The sequence below is a fragment of the Petaurus breviceps genome, unplaced genomic scaffold (genome assembly GCF_028583685.1).
Source record: "Petaurus breviceps papuanus isolate PSGF00001 unplaced genomic scaffold, PetGlider_PUasm1.0 91023, whole genome shotgun sequence".
Classification (NCBI taxonomy): Eukaryota; Metazoa; Chordata; class Mammalia; order Diprotodontia; family Petauridae; genus Petaurus; species Petaurus breviceps.
The window spans coordinates 4,952,670-4,978,316 of NW_027187398.1; the positions used below are offsets into that span (position 1 = coordinate 4,952,670).

Below are 25,647 nucleotides of genomic sequence, written 5' to 3' on the forward strand. Positions count from 1 at the left end.
ATCTGGCAATTCCCCAACCACTGGGCATTTTGGTTACTTCTATTTTTTTTTTGCTATGATTTATAATGTAACTATGAATAGCTTTGTACAAACAGGTCAGCTTTTATTTCCTTATAAATTATTTCTTTAAGATGCATTGCAATCAGCATGATACAGGCATACCTTTCCCCCCACAGCTTTACTGGCATTCAGTTTTATTATCATTGCCGATGTCATGGCTGTGAACAGGTATTCATGACAAGTTCTTTTAGTTTACAACTCTTAATATTTCTCTACACTTTCATTATTTGTTTACACTTGATGAACTGTCTGTCCAACCCTATGCCTTGACAATTTTGACATAATGATCCTTTAAATAAAACTGAAATAGTATAACAAAAGGAACCCATTTCTCCCATAGAGAGACAACAATCTCCTGAGACTCTTCTTACCTGACAAAGTCTTCAAAAGTCCGGAAAGAAACCATCCCGCCCATCCTCTGGCATGGGGGAGTGAATGAGTTGTCCAGTAGCACATCGCTGACACTAGCTACGTGAGCCATGCCATAGTGGTTGAGGTTGGAGGAGAAGGACATTCTAAATGGCGATTTAAGCAAGTCCATTAGACGAGGAGGGGAGGGGAGGGTGGTTCTGGGAGAGGGAGAGCAACAACAGAAAGGAGGGGATGGGAGAGTACTCTTAAGTAAGGTCAGGTGGCAGGGCAGATCTGGTTTTTTACCCATTCCAGACACTGATGTCTTTATTATATTTTCGTTAACCCTTTTATTCAAGCTACTCCCAAGCATAAATCTGTGTTTTCTCATCCCAAAAATTATCTAATGAAATCTTTCCTGTCAGTTCAAGCAGCATAGTGGGTTCGTGCTACTAATGAATTTAGTAGCATACTTGAGGTTAAAAAACCATCCTGCACCTTCCCCCCCCTAAAAAATTCTCTCCTTTAAGAGGGAGAAATCAGCAAGCAAGTAAACTGTTACTATGCAGTGCCTAAAGCATTTTTCTCTTGGAACTGTAACAGATTAAGTGTTCACAGATACATACAAGAACAACTCTAGTTTAAGGCATTTGAAAAGGTTTAGTAAATCCTTACAAACAACATTATTTACAGAACTGGTTACTGTCTTAAAAAAAAAAAAAGAAATAAAAAGAGGTGTTTGCTCCTTCCATGGTTTGATAGTCATTATTCTCCCCCTACTTTTTTTTTTTTTTTTCGGTGGGGGGGGGGGAGATTTTATTTTAAAACTGTCAGCAACAAACTGTAACTACCCCTTTTTTTCATTTTAAACAGCCTCACCACAGTGCCAATAGCTATAGAGAATCCTCTCTGTAATTCACTATGACTTACAAAACTACAGAGCATGGGTCTCAAAATATACAAGTAAGCATGCAAAGCAGCCAAATAGAGAAGCCTGAAGGGAACTGAGCCAATGTGTACATTTTAAAAGTACATTGGATACATATATTCCATGATACCCCTCAGCAGCATCTGAGAAACAAACAGAAGTGCTTCCAAACGTATGGAGGCTCTGAGAAGAGCTCAATCCCTGGTATGCCTCCAGAACTAAGTTTAATGTAAGTTCCAAGCAAACCTTCTGAACCAGAGCTAAGTGGCTACAGGGAAATACAATGACACTGTAACTTTGGGGTGCAAATGGAAAAGTTCTCCTTGAAGTGTACCGCCTGCAGTGCGGCAAGGGGAGGAAAAGGAGACAGACTGCGATGTGGACTTTTGGTGCATGCTGCACACTGTTGCAAATCATCATCATAAAAGGTAATGGAATTCTTTATAGGAAGGGAGTGCTGTTCACATAGACTGTACAGACTGACACTCCAGGTTTTTATTCCTTTGGCAAATGAGGACTATGAAAAAGGTGCTTCATCTTTTGTCAGTATCAGGGAGTAGAAAAGCTGAGGGAGGGGTAAACTACTGATACTATGAAACATATAAATGTAGCTCCCATCAAGCCCTAAAAATGTGTCTGCTTGACACTGAAATTCATTGTTAATATGAACACAAAAAATGTGACTTCTTAGTATCAGCCTCCTTTGCTCTAGTATCACTTGGTGTAGCCAATAAAGGACCAAGTTCATGAGGCCTTAAGAATCTCTTTTCTACCAATGTATCATTAGACATGAAAGGAATAAAAGTTAAAGAAGGAATCTGGAGGAATTATCCTCTGGAGAGGCTAAGCCTGCAGCAAACAAAGGGTTAAAGATTCCTTCAACTTAAAGAATACTAGGGAAGATAATCCTCTGAGCTACCTCCATCACCACACTGATCACAGTGGCAAGAAACAGGTAGTACAGGGTTGACCCAACTCCCCAGCCGAAACAGACGAGAAAACCCAGCAAATGGTTTTCTGGATTCTCCAAAAGTCAATTCTAAACGCTATTCTGATCGCCTGATATTGCAGGGTTGGGGGGGAGGCAGAGCAGGAATTAGGGATAACAGTAAAATGTTGGAATGAAATGTCTACATTTATTTGGATGTAGATATGATGGTGTACAAAAAGCTGGTTACTATCTTGTCCCCGTCACTGTGTAGATTGGATTCCAGCAGGAATTAACAACCTCTCCAGCTTACATCATGGAGTCACATTTATTTTAGGAGGAGGAAGCATAGAAACTAGTATTTTAATTATATTAGTTCATAATAATTTCAGAGATTTACTTATCTTGAACATCCTTCTCCAGTTTTAATCAAATTATAAAACAATAAGCCTCAATATCAACTTCATTAAAACCATGGTATTTTAATTTTAATTTTAGGGAAATCTCACAATTTGATGAAACATGAGATCAGCTATTTCTGGATTTGCATTCCTCCAAAAGGAGGAGCGTAAGGAGACGAAAAAAAGAGAAATTCTTTACAGGGAAAGGAAAAGCTTTAGAGGTTCTCCTCCCCAAACCCTTAAACTCCCTGCCAGAGGGCTCAGCAAAAGAAGAAGTTCAGGGAAAGCTATAGATCAGGAGACTGTATCTATCTGTACACTCCCTGTCAAATGCCATTGTGGAGCTTCTCCAGGCAGGCTGTTCACTTAAGTACTTTTAAGCAGCTGCAAGAAAAGCTGAACACATGTTTTCCAAACAGGGAGGAGAATTATAATTTAGTGTGTCCAAAGGGGAGATCAGGATTTCCTGGGGAAGGCAAACATATTAGTATGTCAAGTTATTGCTTCCTCGTTTCACTAATTCTAAGTTATAAAAAGCACTTTTAATTGGAAAAGAAACTAAACATACGGTACCTGTTTAGCGTGGGGATGTTCCCTCTGTAATTAAACAACCACAGTTAGTTACTGATAGGTTAGTGAAAGCTATAATAAAAGAATTGTCAGAGCAGATACAGACCAGTAGCAAAGAGCTCCTATTTGGCAGCTCTGGCATTCATCAGACTTAATTAAGTGGTCATTACCCCTCAACCTCCAGAGTGCCTCCAAAGAGGCATGCCTCCTGACCTAGCTTACCACAGCAGCTGTTGGTATAAAAGGTCACACAGAATGTATTTTCTTCCAAAGTTCTATTACAAAGAATAATACCATGTAGCAGTAAAGCATGGACTTTGCAAACTCATTTAAACTACATGATAGGGTATACACCAAAAGCTCTTAGTACGAGGATTAGTGCTTGCAAAATAGATGGACAATGGCTCTAGAAAATCTTCTATTGGTTTTTACAGAACAAGTAAAGAAAAACAAGGAAGCCCTGGGCAGTTGCCTCTCTTTTTTCCTGTTCTTCCAGGCACAGGTAATGGACAGACAGGCCATTCTCAAAAGGAAGGAATCCAGGAGTTCAGGTTCCCAGTTACCCCTTCTGGTCTCTAACTAACACCCTTCTTCCCAAAGTGGTAAAGAAAAACAGTGGAAATAAAACATCACAAAACAAAAACATCACAGAACACAAATCTGGTGAATACTAGAAGATTCTCATAAACAATGTGCTAGAACCAAAGTTAAAAGATTGGAACATGGAAAGGAAATAGAACAGCAAGGATCCTAGAAACTTAATAAAATACAAAATAGGGTCTTATGCTGGTTATCTTCTCAAATGGATAAAGTAAGTCAGCTTCCCTAGTGTTCAAAAGGCAAATTAATACTTACCACCCATCCTTTTTGGGGTATAGTGAGCGTTGGTTCATAGACACCTTACCCCCTAACACTGTTCCCCATGAGAGTGCAAAGAATTCTATTAGCCCTTAATTCACTATTAGGGTTTTCTGGCACACAAAAGACTTAATGGGCAGAAAAAACATAGTGGGTGATGCTCATGATATGTGGGTAGGAGGATAGAGGGAAGAAAATGATGTACTTTCAGGGGCGGCCAGGTAGCACAGTGAGTAAGAGCACCAGCCCCAGTGTCGGGATGACCTGGGGATCGAATCCGGGCTCAGACACTTAGCACCACACCCAGAAATAACTGGCCATGTAACCTTGAGCAAGTTACTTAACCCCAATTGCTTAAAAAAAAAAAATGATGCACTTTCTTTGGCAGGGAAAAAAAACACCCTAGATTGAGCTGGATACATAAATAAAAACCTGTGACATATCACTGCACACAAGCAGTACAACTACATGTGATTTGTAGTTAGCAATGCTCTTTGCATCAAACGTATAATACAAAGTGAATTCCTAAGACAGCAGGAGTAACTTTTCCTAGAACAAATATCTGAAGAAGAATCTGTGCTGTTTTGGGATGTGCCTGAACTCCTGGAACTTCTCTCCTGTGGGAATGATTTTTGTCCTAAGAAAAGATGCTTGGTTGTCAAACCTTTTACCCATATAAACACTCCAGGAAAGGGAACACTTGATTCAAAAGTACAATGAAGAACAGCCAGCTAGAGACGCAATGCCAGAGAACAAATGAAAAAACACTGGTAAACTACCCTTTGACAAAGCAAAAAAGGGTGCAGTGGAGTAATAACAGACAGAGCTCAGAATAGGAAAAGAAGCATCCCACAACCAAAACAACCTCTAGCTTAATTCATCCAGGTTTCTGCAGTTCAGACCATGGTGTAATCTATTCTAATTGTACCACTATATTAGACCCTTTGAGGTCTCACTGCTTTTGCACTTAACACAGATTCTGGGGCCTTACTGCTTGAGTTTGTACTATAGTAGAGACTAAAATGAAAACAAAATAGAAAATCACATTCAGGAACAACTGTCCCTCTCTTGTAGTGTGTCCCCAACTACCTTGTTTTAGGAATTTTTGTCATCTGCACTATATGGGGCAAAAACATAAGCTCTAGCATCTCTAATTTTTAAAGTGACAGTTCCAAATCATGTGGCAATTTTAGCGCTCATCTCTCTTCTTTTGTAGGACATAGACTTCAGGGGACATGGAAAAAAAGAAAACTATTTTCTTACACATTTTCTGATCTATGCCCCTCTTGAGAACTATATTCTTTGGCATTTTGAAAAAGGACATTCTAATCAATGTAAGAATATTTAACAGCACAAAACAGAAAAGTGGGCATTATGGTAGTATACTAGAAAACCAGTTTTGTGGCTTATGAAAAATAATAAACAACAAAAAGAGGGTTGCAGATAAGTCAAGTATACTTTTATGCAGTTAAAATCAAGAGACTGTCATATACACAGCACATTCATCCTGCATAAAGAGCCCAGAGAGGTCATCTGTGATCAGACAATCAAGACCACATTCAAATACACAAGTGAGATATAATTCTTTCTTCACAACACATGAGGGTCAGTGCTTAAGACTCTGAGGAGCACTTTCCTCCTGGTTATTCCTCAGTCACAATGCTGGAATCAATGCTGCAATCCCTAGGCCCACCCACCCAATAACCCGTTTTTACAAAAGGAATAAATGAGAACACCAAAGAGGTTGAGTGACCCTCAGAGGCTAATAGTATCAAAACCTCTGATTCTGGAATTTTCTGGATTCTCAGTCCCTATGGATAGCAATTCAATGCTGATATAGACCTCAAAAAAGGACAATAGAGATACATGAATTCTGCCTTTGATTTTATTGATCTGCCTGCCCTGAGTGGTTGGAGAAGAGATTCTGCTTCAACATAAATACAAACCCTGGGATGCTGCCTGCTAGCTAAACTTTCTTAATTTAAGAAACACCATCTTCTTAGGGAGTTACAAATTCTCTGAGTTTTTTCTATCCCTTCCAGCTCAACTGAATTTTACTAGGTTCTATTTGGACCCACATAAATCTTATATCGTATAAAAATGCTCCTACAACTTTCTCCTAAGTTAAAAAAGTTTCTAGATGAAAATAATGGTTGTGCATACAAACAAGCATTGGTTTTTATCAAGCTCAGATTCAGTCAGTATAGCGCAAGTCTTCTGAAATCCGGCAGCAAACCAGACTCAGAAGAGGTCAGCTGAATAACCATTAACAGCAGTACTAAAGGAGAAGCAATTTGACTGGTTGTGATCAGTGGTGATCTCCTTGTGTTGCCACATTTTTGTAGGAAAATACCAACCAAATCACTGTAAAACCTATCTGGAAGATTTGTTCTTCTTGTTTTCTCTTTCCCTACCCTTGCAGCTCAGATGCCCTGAATCCACTGCTAAACTCCAGTTTGGAAAGAAATCATCATATGCTCTATCTATGGCTACCGCCCATTCAAAGCCTGCCTTTGCTCTGCTGGAAGATCCTGCACTTTCTGAAGCAGACAAGCCAACAGGGCTACAACATCATACTGCTGCCTGCTGTCTAATTAGCCACAAACCCACGGCATGAAACTACAGGGATTTACGGATGCCCTAGATTCTGCTTCTTTCTTCCTCCTGGAATGAGTTAGTCTTCCTCAAAAGGAGAGACCTTATGCTAATGATAGATTGGAGAGTTCTACACCAAACTCTCCAATCTTGCAAGTCTAGAGTGCCAAAATAACACAGCAGAAACCACAAGTTGAGCGACTGATCCCAGAGGGCACTTGGGTAAGCACTTAAGCCTGCTGAGAAGCTTCCCTTCCGCCAGATGCCTGCATCTCATCAATAGACTACTGTGCATGGAGGAGGCGAACACTGAAGGACTTATTTGTGTACAGTCCTTTCGGCCTACAAGCAAATGCAACCCATTGTTATGAAGTGCTACAAGTTAGCTGTATCTAAAGTCTCCTAACACAAGCCAAGCAAGGGAGGAGCCCTCCAGGAAATCAATAATTATCCAAACCCTTAAAAATGGCAGTAGGCTGCCTGATGTTAGTCACACTGAAGAGGTTTGGTCTCTAATCTTCCCCATGGATATGAAGAAGATTTCAGAGACCACCACCAGCCAACTGAGCAATGATAAAAATCCAAAACCTAACAGCCTGGCCCCTGGCATGGGCTAGAGGCAGAGGGGGAGCCAACCTCTTCTGGAGGAAAAAGGTAAGAAAAGAAAAATGTCTGAAATAAAATATTAGAGAAGACTACAGAGAGCTGAGAAGATACACCTCAAAACCTACTTCACTAAACCATGAATTTCTACCTACAAAAGCTTAAGGTAAGAAATTGCCACCTAGGGCTCCTCCACCAGGAAATAAAAATAGAAACATCTCAATCTCCCATGCCAATTCTGAGGCTTGTTCCTTGCCACAGATTAAGAGGCAGAAATACACATGAATAACACAACTAGACGTTTGGCAATGTTCACATTTTGGTCTCTGACACTAAACAATCCAAGTTTTTATGATGTACTATACACAGCGCTGTATGCTATCAGTAGTAAATGTATGTAATAAAGCACTCTATACCTAGACTCACCTTAAGACAGCTACATATATGTATATTAGAGACAGTACAACCTACTGACTAAATTGTAATTTGCTTTTCCTAGGGTATTTTAAGATAACAATATATTCAAAGCTAAGGATATACCCGAGTTTCAACATTAAATAAATGGGTGGGGAGAGACGGACATTCAGAACCATCTTTTTATGTATAAAGTTGTTAAATCACCAAAACCAGTGAGTAACAAACCTCACTAGTGCTAGATTTGGGTGCAAGAACACATACTCACAGATCCACACATCCACACACACATCTCTCTCTCTCTCTCTCTCTCTCTCTCTCTCTCTCTCTCTCTCTCTCTCTCTCCCTCCCTCCCTCCCTCTCCCCAGCCCCACCCTCCAACTCCTAAATCATAAGAAGAGGAAAGAAAGAATCAATTCCTAACACTCATCATCAAGAAATGGTGAAGGGAACAGACCAAGCTCTGGGATTAATCAATGTAAAATACTGGCTGAACTCACTAAAGAGCTGGGCTGATGGAATCTCAGACAAGACGAATTAGGTATTGGAAGACTGGGCAATAGCAAAATGCTCTCATCGTGCACAGCAGCTGCTCTAGTAACATATGCACCAAAACGGGGGATATATAGATGGTAAAATGACTGAAGAATCTCAATCGGTCTTCTCACAAGTACCACATACTAACTATGAGCATAGATCATCCTAGAAAAAAAAAGAAAATACCAAAGCAAGCTGGACCTTTGAGAACAGACCACAAGCATAATATGTCCCTTACAATGAGAAAAAAGGGGAAAAAAGAGGTAGAAATCTTTATGCAAAGGCACCCTTTAGCTGCATATGTCAGGAACATGTTTGGCACATGTCAAGAATAAAGTCATCACTGAAGTAAAGGCAATTCAAGAGGAAAGGGTTACAAGGCCAACAGCCTTGAATGAGGATCCTACAGCAGATGTCTCAGGCATGACAAGAGAGTTGGAAAAACAGCAACCAATTTGGTAACGATCAATGGAAACCAAAAAGTGATTAGATAACTGGCAAAAAGATGCTGTAGAGAAGAATTAACGAAGGCAGAAGAAAGCACAACAACCCAAAGGAGAAAGTATGATGGAAGTAACCTGCCAACATGGGGACTCCTGAGGAGGTGGGTTCACACTCTCCTCTGAGACTATCCTCACTCATTCGTAGTGGCAGTAAGCTGTATTCCATCTATTTCTATGAAGATCAGAAAAAACTCTACTGAGACACAGATCTTCAATCCAAACAGCAGGCACCATACTTTCCCACAACACCAAAATGCATCACTTGGCTGTAAATTTATAAACTGAAGGCCATGTTGCAGGATAACCAAGGGTAGTCCTAATCACAAGGTAGGACTTTTTTTCCTACTTTAAACTAAAATATTAAGAACAGAAAAAAATTTCTCTAGGTGACCTACAAAAAGGAGGAAGGACCATGATCTTTCTATGACAGTACAACTTAACAACAACAAAAAAAGAACACTCAATTTGCAAGGTCCTACAGGTCAGATTTCTGATTACTGTAAGTACATTTCTGGCTAGATATTAAAGGCTCAGAAAAACAAGATGGGTATAATTCATTTGCTTGATTTTTGTTGTTGTTTTTTTTAATCCTGAGGAATCAATTTTTTGGCTTTTTTTCACTAAATGAAAACATTTCTTTTTAAGGTCGAGTAAAATACTCAAGGTAAGGTGTTCATATACCATGTTACGCCATTTAGTCTCACAAAATAATTTCTAAAAACTATGCAGCAACTATCTATGGGCTCAGCTCACTACAACTCTTATACACTGAGAATAAATAGGACAATTCAACTTTTTAACTTGAGAACAAGCTGCAGCTCTTCCTCCAGGTGGAACTGGAATTTTCACCCAAAAAAGGGAAGAAATTGGTAGTTCTTGTCAAGTTGATTTTTCATAGAGGGGGAAGATATGTTCCTATCTTCCTGAGTAGAACTCAAGAGCACTGGGAAGGGAATAGGAATTAATAACAACATCCATTTATTTCTATGGAAATAAAAAAAAAAGCATCTGATTGCTCTTCCTTGCCCTTTAAAAGGCTTAGGAAAGATCTAAATGCAAGTCTAAAGGTTTAAATGTTTGGTTTTTTGTTTTGTTTTCAAAAAGTAGAACTCAGTTTACAAACCAGTAAAAAATAATCCTAGATTTTTGAAAGTCAGCAGTATGTAGCTAGGCTAGCACAGTGTTTCACACATATAATTACTTAATATTCTAACAAGTTTTCAAAAATTTTTAATGAAAACTTAAATAATAAAATTTATAATGATTATCCAACCAAACCATACTTTCAAATGTAACATACCAAACATTTTACAAGCAAAACATGATATATACACTTCCTTCTCACTTCCAAAAAAAAAAAAAAAAGAAGAAGAAAAAGTGTCCACAGCTTCAGAGTTTCTAGAAGTTCTATTCTTCTCTATTACTCTCTATTCCTGGACCATTTCAGATATAATGTTCAAGCAAAATATACAAATACAGACAATTTAAAGAACATGTTCATGTGCAGTGTGCGTGTGTGTGTGTTTGCACACATGCATACATGTACCCACATTACCAAGAAAGGGCCACAAGGTATTACAACCATGAAAGCTCAGCTAATGTTACAGATCATGTGAATGTACCGTGCTCAGCACTGACAAGAATTGGTTTCGGTTTCAAAATCACAACTAGACTAACCAAGATCCCCAACATAGCTGCATATGACAAGTAGGGAGTGAAAGATTTCTGAATACAGTGGTTCTCTTCTGAAAAGAAGCAGAATCTCTCATTTTTCAATTCATCTTTCTTGACCATGCATCCTAAATAAAAGGTTAGAACAAGCAACTTATAGAAAGGTATGAGGACAGATGGGAGGAAGAAATCAGGGGCAACTTTGGAACCATGGGAATATCTGTCCACAAATCACTACTCAACAGGAGAAGCTAAGTAGAGAATAGGAAGAAAAATAGAATGTATTGAGAATTATAAAAGAACATTAAATATAGCAGGCAGCTCTATACAATTATTCAAGGAATGCAGGAAACAGAAAGCAGAGCCCCTGTGTGCCATGAGGAGTCTGCCCCTTGCTGAAGGACAACCATTCGTTTCTAGAAAATGAGATTCTGAAATCCTTAGAGGCAAAAATGTACCAAGAGATGCTGGCTAAATCAGGGATGTATGCCTTTCTCTCCTAGAAATAAGGTATTTCTGAAGCAAAGAAGTGAAAGGATCTTTGGAGACAAAGAAGGGAAGCTATACTTTGCTGAAGCGGCTCATGCTCCCTTTCTGCCTGGGGCTGGAGCAACAGTGGCATCCAGTGGCCACGTGGGCTCAACACACATGTCTTTGTCTCTCAGAAGAGGCTCAATTGCTCTGGGTGAAGTGGCAATTCAAAACAAAACCATCAGATGTCTGCAGCTAGAGACTCAAAGAAAAGAGACTTTGCCATACAAAAAAGAAGAATTAAGCATATAAAGCAGAAGAAATGACAGAGGCAAGGTAAAGACTGGCCACAGTAGATGGCAGAACACAGAAGGGGCTATTTTAGGTGTGTTTTACTTCTGTTGCTAAAAAACAGCTAAAAAAAAAATGAGGATCAATCATAAAGGAAACATTTCCATTTTAAAACAAAAGGAAATTGGTTAGGGAGTACCACACCAAAGTATCTTTTTAATGATTTTCTAAAGGAAGAGCTAGGAAGCTAACAAACTTTTCCTGAATTTAATAAGTTTGGCTCAGCTTGTAAATTTTCATAAAGCTGATTTCCAAACTAAAGTATGTTTTAAAAGACAGTCTTATTTCTGGTCCTAGATTTTAGAGAAGTTATGCCCTCCTATATCAGTCTCCACTTCAACAAACAGCAGGAATAAAATTCACCAAAATATTGGCTATATTCCAGATGCAATTCAAAGGAGATCTCCTCATATAGTTCCTGAAAGCACAATGTTAGACACACTGCTATTTATCTCCAGAAAAATCGAGAGAACATATCAACAACAGATTAAGAACAGAGCAAGACCAAATTTCTATCCTAATTATATCCTATTTCACCTCTCTTTGGATCAAAGCTTAGAGAAAAAAGGTTCACTGGTTCTTCAGCTGCTCAAATTGTTCACTACCTGTTCTATGCTTCTTCCCTAAAGGAGCACGCATAAACTAGTCTTACCACATCTCCCTCCTCCCCTGTCAGCCCCCTGTGATTGTGTTTTACATACAAATTCAAGCTTACCTGTTTGGATGAGATGTGGGCAGCATGAACTGAAACTCCACCACACAGGTATTGTCCTTCAGTTGCCGATGCTGGACACTGTTGAGTTCATAGGCAATGTAGGCCCTTCGTACATATACCTGGTTAAAAAGTAATCCTCAATTAGTCCTGAGAAATTCATGAGAAAGAAAGGATGGGGGGAAAAGCAATGGAGAGGGAGAGCAAACATGGAAGAAACAAGCCTTCCATAAGAAAAGGCTTCCCAAAGCCATCCATTCTGGCTAAACTTCATTTTACTGGCAAAGTTGCAATCTTCACTCTATAAGCATGGCCCTACTGGAACAAAACTTCTCCTAAAAGACACTCCTAACCGCCAAATAAACCTTCCTTCAAACAATATTATCCTTGTGGGAAACTATACTTCCTGACCTTTACTTATGACCTGAACCCTAGCAGATGCTGAAGTCTAGACTAGTGACCCTAGCAAGCCTAAAAGAAAAACAAGAAATAAGAAACAGAGGAGGTAGAACTTCAAGACCACTGATGGCTAGAAGATAAAAATCATTTCATTCTATCAAACTTTTGCATCTCTGCTGTTCCTTACCCTCTGCCAAAGTCACAACTCCCCAGGTTTGGTTATTTATGTCCTTAGCCCCCAAGGCAAGGACAATGTGAAAAAATATATTTTTCAGAATCACTCACACACAGCTTAGACCCTAGAGTTAAACAACAGACTGTATCTCAGCAAGAACCATCACTTTAGTCCAAGCCAGTGAGAAGTCAACTTGTCATGCACATAAAATACTGTGTATGGGCCTCGCAATGTGCTATTAGCATGACAGGTACAGAGGCAGTGGTCTTCATAACTGAGGACATGAAAGCATTACAGAAAATTCAGGGAGTTGTTTAGTTTGGTGCATATTCAAGCAGATTCTATCACAATCTATACAAGAACTTAAAATCAAAAATTACTAACAACCTTATGGATATTTTCTGGGTTAAAGAATTCAAACCAAACTACCCCAAATAGCTGTTGTCTGAAATGACAACAATGGGGTCAGTTCTATCATCCTATGTCACTGCTAAATCAAAAATCATCACTGTAATAAAATTTTGCATACCCTATGACCTAGCAATACCACTAGGTCTGTACCCCAAAGAGATCAAAGGAAAAGGAGCTATAGGTACAAAAATATTTATAGCAGTTCTTTTTTATAGTGGCGAACAATTGGAAATTTAGGGGATACCCTTCAGTTGGGGAATAGCTAAACAAGTTGTGGCATATTAATGTTATGGAATACTACTGTGCTATAAGAAGTGGCTAGGTGGTGCAATAATAGAGCACCAGCCTTGGAGTCAGGAGGACCTGAGTTCAAATCCAGCTTCAGACACTTAACACACTTACTAGCCGTGTGACTTTGGGCAAGTCATTTAACCCCAACTGCCCTCCAAAAAAAAAAAAAAGTGGTGAAAGAGATGGTTTCAGAAAAATCTGGGAAGATTTACATGAACTGATACAAAGTAAAGTGAGCAGAACCAGGAAAACATTGTACAGAGTAACAGAAATCTTGTAAGGATGATTATCTGTGAAAGACTTAGCTACTCTAATCAAACAATGATCCAAAAAAATTCCAAAGAATCCATGAGAACTGATGAACTCTTGAGTATAGGTTGAAGCATTTATTCCCCACTTTCTTTATTTTTCTTGTCCCCCCCCCGCCCCTTTTTGCAACACATTAATATAAAAATGTTTTGCATTGGGGCAGTTAGGTGGCACAGTGAATAGAGCACAGGCCCTGGAGTCAGGAGGACCTGAGTTCAAATCTGGCTTCAGAAACTTAACACTTACTAGCCATGTGACCTAGGGCAAGTCACTTAAAGCCCAATTGCCCTGCCTTCTACCCTACAAGGAAAAAAAAAGTTTTGCATGACCCCTCACATATAATGGCTATCATATTATTTGCCTTCTCAACGGGGGAGAAGAGCTGGAGGGAAAGAATTTGTAACTCAAAATTTAAAAAAAAGAATGTAAAAAATGAATAATTTTTAAAAATCATCACTCTCACACCCCCTTCACATCAATCGTTACATCCCCAAGGCAAAAAAAACTCAGTCACCTTTTTCCCAGTATTCTTTAGGGGCAATAAGCAGTGCCTATGCTTCAATACTTCTAGGATTCTGTGACTTCAATATGATTCAATTTAACAAACAATTATGAAGTGTCTATGTGCAAGGCACTGTGCGAAGCGCTAAAGATAAAAAGAAAAAACACAACAGTTCCTGCCCTCAAAGAACTTACTGTCTACTGGGGGGTGGGGGAAAGATAGACACAAATATAATATATATAAAGGTAAGTAAATTCAAAGCATATACAAAGCGATGTAGGAGGATCTGGGGAGATGATAACTCACAAATGAAGAGACCAGAAAAGTAAGGGGAAAGAAAGAAGCATTTATTAAGCACCAACTATATACCCGGCACTTTGCTAAGTATTTTACAAATATTATTGCATTTGATTCTCACAACCAGCCTAGGAGGTCAATGCCATTATTAGTCCAATTTTAAAGCTGAGGAAACTAAGGTAAACAAAGGTTAAGTGCCTTGCCCTGGTCATATAGCTTGAGGCTATATACATATTCCAACCTAAGGAAAGCAATCTATGTGACAGTCAAATAGGTAGAAGAAATCAATTAGACCCAGAAAGGTCATGTCACTTTTACCAAGGAAACTTACCTCCAGAGCTGCCATTCTCACCACTTGGTTGCTATGGTAGAAGAAGTTTGGGAGGACATCAAAAATGGATGTTTCAGACAAGATAAGTTTCTGGAAAATAACAAATATAATCAAGACAAATTCTATCTATACCATGTAAGGTTGCTAAATAAACTTACTTCATTGGAAACTACCAAATGTCTGAAGCAAATGGTGAAATTTTACAATGACTTTTTATTAAACTCCAAACGCTATTCTCTTACAAATTAAGATAAGTTCAGGTATCTTATTCTAGTACAAGTATAATCAGGTTGGGGAATGGCTACAGATTTTGTTACATGAATGTATGGAATATTACTGCACCATAAAAAACTAAAAATATGAAGAATGCAGAAAGGCATGGAAGACTTGATAAACTGAGGCACAATGAAGAAAGAAAATAATAACCATAAAGCCTTAACTCCAAAGAAGATGCGGAAATGTCTTTTTCTTTCCTTCTCTGCAGAGATTGGGGAAGCTGTAGGAATGGAATACTGAATATACAGAGACTCAGTTGGTATGCTGGTTAATTTTGCCTTTCCCTTCCTTTTTTTAAAAAATTCTTTGTTAACAGGAATGGTTCACTAATTGGAAAAAGGAATTGGGGGGAGGGAAAGAGGAGGGATATATGAGGAAATGAAGGTAACATAAAAGCAAAAGTTAACATTTTTAAGTAAAAAAGTCAGTCACGTTAAAAAGTGGAATCAGTGTACCTCAGCTCTCATAGGTCCTTCCATACTGCTCTGCTCCCAGAGCAGTCAAAAATCTCTTCACCCTACAGTCAACCTGGTGATGACCTTTCTGAACAAACTGGGCCTATCAGACAAAATGTATGGCACACCATTTAGTTTGTCCTTCCCCTCTTTCTCTCAAACAAAAATCATGCCCTTATTCTCACATTTAATTCCTTACCTCACCTCACCTTATTGGGGATGGGAAGCCATATGTGCATAGGGTCTGTCAGCCCTGACCTAGCTTCCTACCCTGATTCAGGGCTGAAACAAGTAAGGAGGCACGCTCTTAACAGAACCCTCTAGTTCCGTTGCTGTGGACACTTGTCCCAAAACACAATTTTCTTCTGCTCTGACCTATGAAATCTGGCAACTGGTCAGTGCAAAAAGGGTTAGAGAACACTAGTCTAAGCCTGATCATTCCTAATCAGCAAAAGAACAATATAATGGCAAAAAAGACTGGAGTGGGAGTTGAGAGATCTGGGGGTTTTCATCTCAATTTTACCTATATGATACTATATGACTTTAGACAAATCATTTAATCTTTTTGGCTCACAGTTGCCTTTTATGTAAAAGGAAACAGTTCAGTTAAATGAATTTTCTGGTCCCTTCTAGCTTTGAAATTCTATGATTCAACAGCCTTACTTCAATTACTAAATCCTGCCTTATGGTTCCAGTATGAGGAACTCTGTGATTTTTGCATTCCTGATTTCCAACCCTGCCTGAAAGGGCCAACGGATCCTACATGATATCAACTTTTGGTTTCCCCAAAAGGGAATCTTTCATACTGTCATAGAAGCTATAAAGGTTATCTAGGGCCAGACTGTACCAACAACAACTTCTTCCCCAATTGGAAAAACACAAAGTTGTCATTAAGAATATGCTCTTGAGAAATAAAGAGTCAACATGTTTCAAATTAAACTGATAAAATAAACCCAATGACTTTTGAATGACTACAAAAAAAGAAAAGCTGTTCATCCTAGTACTTAAAATTTCAAAGGATATTCTCTGTTTTCCCTAGAGGCACTATGTGTGCCAACAGGATACTATCTTCCATCTACTACACCTGAACTGTGCATCACAAATTAATCTGAACTGCCAGTGAAAGCTGACTTTGTAAGCATTCCAGTTCAAAAAGTTATGTATTCCAATAGGACACTTCCATAAAGAGAGATATCATCTAATGTAAAGCCAAACCTAATAGAATTTCACTTGAAGGATCATTTGTAGCTATGCAACTTTTTAGAGAATGATACACTTAATGTTGGAGAACCTGAAGAATTCTACCAAATTTAGAGGTAAAGTGGGGCAAAAACAATAGAAAAGGTCTACTGTACCTGTAGGTTCTCAATGCAAAACTGATGTCCATACATATCAATAGCTGATAGAAAAATAGATTCTACTTGGTTATGGCGAAGTTCATAGGATGGTAAATGGGAGGCAATAAGAACCTGAAGTGAGAAAATAAGGCATCATTAGTTCCAGAGAGAGTCATTGTTTTGGTCACCTACTAGGCAAACCTAATGTAAAGACAACAAATACAAACCTGTAAGTGTATTGTAAAGATAAAATCTAACAGAAACCAAGTAAAGCAACTTCCAAGTCCCACAACAGAAAACCAATGACACCAAATGCTGAATCTTAGTTGCCTCTGCCCATTCTGTTGTGGGCAATTCCCCAATGGGAGGGAAACCGCTTCAAGCAAGTTCCATCAGTGCATGTGATTTACCATTGCAAAGCAAAGCTACAAGTGCTGAGACTGCATGACTTGCTATTAATTGGAAATTGAGGTTGGCAGCAAGCAGCTGTGGGGATGGCACAGTGATGGCAGCAAAACCAGCCTTTTGCAGCTCTGTAGTAGACACATGAGGAAAAGCTGTCCCAACAGCTCCAGGGACTCAACACCAAGGAGACAGCATCAAGAAGCAACAGCAAGGTATATGAGGGGCAGAGAGAAGAAAAGCAGTGTCACAAACAAACAAACAGCTCCACGGTAGGACTTGAATACCCTCAGCAGGTCACTGAGAGGTTCAATAACTCTGAGCAGTTCAGTGACATGGATACAATTCCAGGGAAAGTAGAAGGTCACTGAACAGCTTCAAATGCTGTTTCACTCTCAGTGCCCAGGCACAAAAACACAAAAGGAGGCTGAGACTCCCGCCTCCCAGCAGAAACCTTTTGGAATGGAAATGAAGACGGCAGGAGAAGCTGAAGGGACTTCTCTGGGGCTGCTCTGATATGTGATTCACTTTATTATCTTTCTGCTTTCCACACTTGAAAATTAAGTTCATATAAAAAGATCATCTGTTTTTAAGCTCCCTTTGAGAAGTCTGAAATGGGAGTCTATTTTTTTCCCTTAGGCTCCCTTTCTCCATTACGACCAGTTTGGCCATCATAGCAAGGTTCGGTCAGTAGCATGGGGTAGGCTGCCAGGATTTATGCTGGCAGAAGGGCACCTGATTTCAAGGACACGATGTTAATCTTTAAAGACCACACACCACATGGAAACATTTGTAGTAAGGGTAATGAAACACACACAGAGAATTACATGGCCTTTGCAAGAGGATTGAATGTAAAAGTTTATTGGGTCTAGAACTTTCAACCTAAGGACAACAGTCCTTCCTCCCTGTAAGCAGAGACTGTCCTTACCTGCCGGGCTCGAAGTGCCACTTTAGCATTGGTGGTTTTGCTGAGCTGAGTCAGCTCAGTAAGAATGTTCAGCAGCTCATCAGTGAGGGTAGGATCCCGGCCACACAACTGATCCTAATTTTTGTAGGGGAAAAAAAAGAAACACATAAGTGAATTGGACTTCAGTTCACCTTCCAACCCCCTAGTTCCACTTCAAAGGAAACACAATTGAGTTAGTAAGGACATATAAACTCCCTCTTTTCTATTCCTAACAACATGGATAAAGGGATCCCAAAGGAAAGATGAGAGGGAGAAGAGGGAGCCAGCAGCCCCAACTCATTCACCAGCATCCTTAATGCCTTTCTTTAGAGCATGGCCCTAGACTTTTAACATGCAAAAGGAATCATCAGAGACTAACAAGGGGGTACATGGGAATTCTGTGTTAAGAAACAGCAGATGGTGCCTCAAAGTTTTAAGAGGTTTTAAATATGTGGGGTCTTAAAGGGCCTTCGTGTACCCTCCCCCATCTTGGGAGAAAGGCAGCATAAAGGAAAAGGAATGGCTCCTGGTAATGTGCATTCTTCGAGACCAAATGTTCTGCCTCCCAGGAGGGGGAAAAACAGGAGCACAAGGGCTAATTATTCATTTGTAAATATGCGCACAAATAAAAATCTCATCACTAAGCTCCCTTTCTCCTTAGCAATTGTATTCAGCATTTATCTTCCCTCAGATCCAAGAACCACCCCATTATCTCTGAATTGGACAATCTTATCTAAATTCAAGGTAAAACAAGCTCTCAACACAAGCCCAGAGTTGGAATGGTCTGGTATCCTGGTCTCTATCTTACCTCTTCTAAAAAGGAAAAAAAGCATGAAATCCTCATTGAACATCTATTCAATCGGATGATGATATATTTTGTGGCAAAGAGATTGCTCCTGGCCTCCAGCTGGAGATCAGTTTATTTCCCAAATTTATCTATTTCCCATGTAATTTCCTCCAGGCCAATATAACTACAGTTCCTAAGTATCTTTGACCTTTCCAAATGTTACTAGGCCATGTGTTAGCGGCACTAAGTTACAATTCTTAACTTCACATTGCTTCAAATTATACATATATGTGTGTATTTCCCTTTTCTGGGTGTTTAAACAGTTACCCAAGATGTCAGTGCTCCTTTGTTTCCACATTACTATCTGAGGCAGGAAGAAGTGGTGTTCCCAATGAGGCTTCTTGTTGCTATTCAACCTTCTCTCTACCTTGATCAATCCCTTTCTTGAAGTATCTGTTTCAGACTAAACCATCCCATCTCAGGAGTACTCTTGAGAGTCCGTTGCCATAGCAGTGCAAATAAATGCTTAGGAAATGTGGCTTTAGGGGAGCACACATATTTACCATACAGCTCTTTTCCTAGGTTTCCTAGAATCTTCAAAGTCATTAAGAATAAGTTTGTGGAACACCTGAACCCCATTATACACGATGAGATAAAAGAACTAAGAGCAAGGCTTCTTCTAAACCATTTCCCCAACTCACTGTACAGGTTAGCTCAGAAGGATCCCAAGTCACAAAATATGTTATGAGAATCTATAAATGGCTATCAAACGTCTTAAGCATCTATTTGCCAATTCTTTGAGCAGCTAGCTGGCATTCTTTTCCTTCTTACCTGTGTCCACTTATCTAGATTAGAAGAAAAGGCTCTAAAAGGGAATAAAACTGCACAGCTCTGCTCAAAAAATGGCCTCAAATTCCTATCTATCCCAAAACAATAAGAGCAAAGAAGGGGGAGAAAATGTAACTGCTTCTTTTCCACTATAGTCTGATGATCAGAGTAGAGTTTCTGGGGAACATGTAAGATAGCTAAAGATAAGTGTGTAAGTGGGCAGGAAGGCAAGCATGGAGATAGCATAGGTGTGGTGTGGGCACCAAAAAATGAGTCTGTGTCACCCACACATCGTTTTCACTCACTATTCACAATAGCCCAAAAACACCTCCCTGCAATCCAGACAGTATCAACCATTAAGCCCATCTGCCACCATGACACTCCTCTAATGTCTAAAAGGTTCAATGATAATACCCCTAAAAATCTAATCAGACAGATTCTTCCTTAGAGATAAATGCAATGATCTAAAGGAAGAAATAAAGGAAATAAACATTTTATAGTGCCTACTATGTGCCAGACACTGTGCTAAGTACATTAAAAATGCTCTCATTTGATCCTTGCAACAACCCCAGAAGAGATAGGTGTTATTATTGCCCTAATTTTTACAGTTGAGGAAACTGAGACAGAAAGAGGTTAAGTGACTTGACCCGGGTCACACAGCTAGAAAGTGTCTGAGGCTAGATGTGAACTAATTTCTTCCAAACTCCAGGCTCAACAATCTATCCACTACACCACCAACTGCCTCATAGATGACCTTATCTAGGGTGACACAAAATAATTTTCATTTAAGAAAAGCCAGCCAAATTTTAAATTAAAATTGCAAATAAAGAAACATGGACAACTTGTTTAAGTCTATATATGTGTTGAGACCTGTTTTCTTTTTCCTTGTTTTTCCTATCTGCTGAAGAACTTAGAACATGAGAGACAGAATGTGAACTATAGGAATTAGAAAAATAAAGAATGAAATAGCTGCTCTTCTCTTATCACCAGTTGAAGATTTCCTTGATCCTCTTGAAGTAAAATCCAGAGACAGACTCTTTCTAAAGTGAAGAGAGACAAAAAAAACCCCAGTTTTTCCTGAACTAGGAAAACCATGCCCTTCAAAAAAGTAGGATTTTCTTGCTACTCCTCACTGCCAAAAAAAAATTACAGACTATCCAACCACTTTACCCTCACAAACAATAGAATTTGATAAAAAGAGTAAGAGTCTCCCCTTGGCAAAGTAGGCAGACAGAGAACACAGTGTGTGAGAACCTAAAAAAAGGACTAAACACTGCTAGGCCAGCCCAGTCACACCTGCCAGTTAACTAGTTCTGAAATGGACTGGTTTGATTAAAGTCTCTGGTCGTGATCCCGAGTACCTGGACAGTATATCACCACCATTTCCTGGTGCAACATTTCAGTATCAAGATGAGATGGTATCACCAGACAGTGGCCAAATGGATAAAATTCCGCTGGACAAAGACGTATATAATAAGGGAGCCTACCTGCTTGTTTTGGGACAACAGGTCACTTGCATAAATCTGCAGGCCAAAGTGAAAATTGTTATTCGAAAAGGACACAATACAGTTATATCTTGTTTTCATCCTTGATCTGGATAGTGGTTAACTACAGGGCACTGCTCTGCTCAGGTCTGCAGAAATCTAACAGGCATGCTAAGTGGCAGCACCAAGCTAGGGTGAAGCCACTGACCAACAGAACCACGCTTCCAGAAGAGCCCAATGCAGCAATCCTTTTTGATATGCACATCTTGGGCAGCAGATGCAAGAATGGAAATCATTTTAGGATTCAGAAAAATACAACCTAGTAAGGAATGCCTTCAAGACAAGTTATTGCTCACTCAACAGATGCACAACTCCTAACATTAGTGATAAAGTGGTAGCTTGACAACACCAAGCAAACCTAACAGGACAATCTCTATGTCACTCATAAACATCTTTTGCTGCATAAACATCACTGCAAGAGTTTTACAGGTAGCTGGTGGGGCAGTGGACAGAGTAGGAAGACCTGACTTCAAATTTGGCTTCAGAAACATAACAGCTATGTTCATGGACAAGTCATTTAACCTCTGTCTGCCTTAGTTTTCTCAACTGTAAAATGGGAATAATAACAGCACCTATCTCCCAAAGTTGTACGGATCAAATGAGAGAATATCTGTAAAACACTTCACATTGTGCCTGGCACACAGTAAGCACTTCGTGAATGTGAACTATCATCATGATTGTTATTATTATTATTAGTTTTTTTTTTCATTTCTTAGCTTCTTTAAGAAAAACTGCAGAGTCAGGTTAAGAACTGCTGACTGATCAATACATGTCTGAAGCAAAACCTCTGAGAGGGAGGAAAACTGTTGGTCAGCATTCCAAATGCTTCCAGTTCAAAGTCAGAAGCTTAAAGTTATGTGGCATAACCCAGAAGCTGTACCTTTCACAGCCCTTCCACTGCACGTGGCATATTATGATTTGAAGGAGAAAAATCAGTCAACACAGAGAGAGCTCCAAGATATAAAGCAGCCACGTTTACTCTATTAGCTAGAATCAGAGACTGAGAATGCCCCTCCTTTTTTTGCTTACTTTTTATACGAAGACTTTTCCAAGCTGCTATTGCAAAGATGTTCCCTACTTTTACCCTCCCAGGTTGCCTAACTAGGCCAAACAGCCCTCAGAGGACCAGAACACTTGCCTATGCTGCCTTGATATCTCTATTGTGGACATTAGCCAAAAGTCTGAGGCCCTGGGCTTTTTTCCATAAGCTCAAGTATAAGGAACAAGAAACACTTTTTGAATAAATTTAATGATGGCCTTGCAGAGTTGTGGTCTTCAGGGGCAGCAAAAATGTTTCTAGCTAATGGTGCTCGAAGGAAATTTGATGGGGACAGACATTAAGCATCTTGCTCAGTACCTTGCCTTCTGGCTAGGAAGAAAGATTAGGAGATGTACATCAGTTGAACTTGCTTAGGAGTTACTGAATACCACCAGACAGGACTATGCCAATGCCAGGAGGCATCTTCACAATGGGGCAGCTTTATAGTCCCGCTACAGTGATCCCCAGAAACCCTCAGAGAGTAAGCTACATGCAGCTGATTTCCTTGATCCTTCCCTTTAGGTCCTAAAACCCCAGAAGTCATCTAGCCCAGCAAAGCACACCATCAACATCACTGCTCCTGGAGAGCAGAGACTGGGTACCCAGTACACCCATCAATCAGAAAGCAAAGGCAACAGAAGCAGCAAAGAAAAGGAAAGCAACAGAGAACACAGGCCTGAGGGAATTCAAAGGCAGGATCAAAATGCCATAGTATTCAGGTGATATCTGTGACAGGACAGAAAAGACAGTAAGAACAGAAGAAGGTTTACAACTGAGATACCATTTCCCAACTACAGCCATCAGTGGATGCACAGGCAGAGACGTCTGTGCTTCCTAAAAGAGTAAAAGATCAGCAGAGGAACTCTAGCATTCAGTGTGCCAGGAATATTTTCTAAGTATTCATTCATCTCTGCTCTGTATGCCCATGACCTTGAGTTTAAAGTCACATCACTTCACCTCTCATTTTCCAAATCTTCAAGATGGGGGTGAGAACAACTGACATTTCAAAAGCATTTTAATGATGAAATACCCTACAGATCCACCTTATGATCACCAATTTTGAATTTTGTTTAAATGGAGGTAAATAAAAAAAAAATACAGTGAAAATGGCAAATGAAGAACAAGATGGTTTGGCCTTTCCCTCTTTGATTTTCTGTCTCCCTCTTCTTCTCTCTCTCCCCCAACTCCCTAGACCCAAATACTAGAAGATGACTCAATTGCATAAAGGGTTTGGTTTACTGGAAAGAAAGTTTCCGTCTCATGCATGCAAGTAAGAAGCAATCAGGACAACAAGGGGAAAAATTCCAAGAACAGGAGCAAGTCAGACATCCAACTGGCTTTTGCCTGTCCTGATGGGCAAGAGCAGAAAGCTGAACCTCAAACCAGCTCTCTGACAGGGCCCAACGTCTCTGCAGCACCCCCCGTGTAATTACACACTTGAGTGACTGGACTCTGAAGAAAATTGAAGGCCTGAGCTCCGAACAGCTGCCATTTTCTCTCTCCATCACACCAGCGTGATTACTTGAGAAATGAACAGCCCCGGCTCAAAGCTACTCCAGAATTCTCAGAGGAAATATGGCTCCGTGTTCCAATAATGAGATTCTTAAGGCAAGCGTTACTTACAATCACTCCGCAAAAGGAGTGAGCCAAGCCCCTATATCTTACAAATTAGAATTTAAGAAACCCAGCGACAGTCTTGGGCGATCATTACTCTTCTGCTGCTCCAAGGGTTCTGGGCATGGGTCTATTTTTAGTACAGAAAGCTGTTATGTCCTTAAAAAAAAATCATAATAAAATGGAAGGTCCCCATAATTAGCTTCCTTTGAAGCCAAATTCCCCTCTGTTTTCAATCCAAATAAACTGATTTCCAACTTTCTTTTCCTCCCAATCACCACCAATTTCCTACCATAAAGTCTTTTGGTTTCATCTAAAAGTAACTCTCAGTTCCTTGACCATTTAAATAGCTAAACTTGTAAGAATTTCTTCTATCTTACATGTAAGATAAATTCAAAAAAAGTTTTTATTGACAATATCATCTAGTTCTTGAAATCTACTGTTAAGGTAAATTAAAAAATATTTTTAAAACTGATCATGGATTTTTTTCATTCACATACAGTTTCCCATTATCCTATCTCCCAATCACTCCAGGAAGCCAAAGGAAATGAAACATATTTTTAATCAGGTATTACAGAAAATTGACCATCCTAAAAATTTGGTCTTCTCCACTGAACAAGCCAGGTAGGCAATGGAAAGAATTGATCTGCCTATTAATTAGGAAAGCAGCTCTGCTCTGGATAGGAGGAAAGGTGAAGTGGAATTAAAGTTTGCCTTCATTGTAAAATAGGAAATAAAAAATGGTGGTGAAAATTTTCTAGCATAAAAATGTCTTTTGTCAGGAGAATCTGCCTGCAGAGCAGAAACATGGCTGCCAATATGCCAAATTCCACGGAAGGAGATAGAAGGGTCACTTCCAAGGAACAAGAAATTACTATTGTTCCATATTATAGGGAAACATGCCAGATACTACTATACAAACTAGTCAAGAAGATGATAGGAATTTTTAGAAGGGAACTATTGTTTTCTAAAGCCCATTTCAAGCTCAGGCAAGATATAAGGCTAAAGAATGAAGGGAAAAAAGTCTTGAAGACAGTTTCCAAAATTCACAAATCCTGCAACAAGTCTGGAAGATCGCCTGATTTTCATTAGCGTTCTCTGTATCAAGCAGGAGTTTCCTTCTACTGATTCTACTACTACTTGGGAAATAAGGACAAAAACACAGAGTCTTCCATGGCTTAATGAAAAGAATACTGGGTCCACTGTTGTTAGGTCCTAAGGAAGTAAATAAATACATGCTTTGTTGGACTAAATTATTGAGTTTCTCCAAAACAAGACTTAGAATTCCATGAAAACACAAGAATATAGTAAAAGCAGAGGCTATGAAAATTTCTTTGGGGAGCACTAATTAGTTTCTTTAAGGCTAGAAGCATGTGATTATTTCAAGATTAGACCAAGTCTCAAGAAAATGTTTCACCAGAGTCTGAAGACAAGGACAGAAAAGTTTATAGCATGTTGTAAAATACAAGAAAATTTCACCAACAGGACAACTGCTTCCTGAAGATGCAAAATTCCTCCATGCTTTCCTCTTCCCACCTCACTTCAAAGCTCAGAATCAGTACACAAAACCTACCAACCTAAGAAGGACATCAAGCCAATTCTACCAGCAAAACCATCACTTGCTTAGTCATAAACAACAGTCATAATTGATAAAGCTCAGTAAGGTTTATCTCCAAACGAAGAATGAAGATTAGCAAAAACACCCAAAAGCTCCAATTTAGTTGTTTTTACAAGGATATAGCATAATGAAG

The 25,647-nt window shown here is 39.4% G+C and overlaps 1 protein-coding gene across 4 annotated transcripts in view; it reads right to left on the minus strand.

The window, feature by feature from the left end:
• Positions 1–25,647, minus strand: part of ACACA (acetyl-CoA carboxylase alpha) — a 253,387-nt gene that overhangs the window by 126,668 nt on the left and 101,072 nt on the right. For 2 of the 4 annotated variants that reach the window (XM_069078143.1, XM_069078146.1), the window contains 6 exons: positions 18,067–18,180; positions 16,755–16,868; positions 14,669–14,758; positions 11,957–12,075; positions 3,242–3,265; positions 432–629 (listed from right to left, as the gene is read on the minus strand). In XM_069078143.1, coding sequence (XP_068934244.1) covers positions 432–629; positions 3,242–3,265; positions 11,957–12,075; positions 14,669–14,758; positions 16,755–16,868; positions 18,067–18,180 — 659 coding nt within the window. The remainder of the gene's footprint in view (positions 1–431; positions 630–3,241; positions 3,266–11,956; positions 12,076–14,668; positions 14,759–16,754; positions 16,869–18,066; positions 18,181–25,647) is intronic. The other 2 variants (XM_069078144.1, XM_069078145.1) reach the window with 2 other exon arrangements.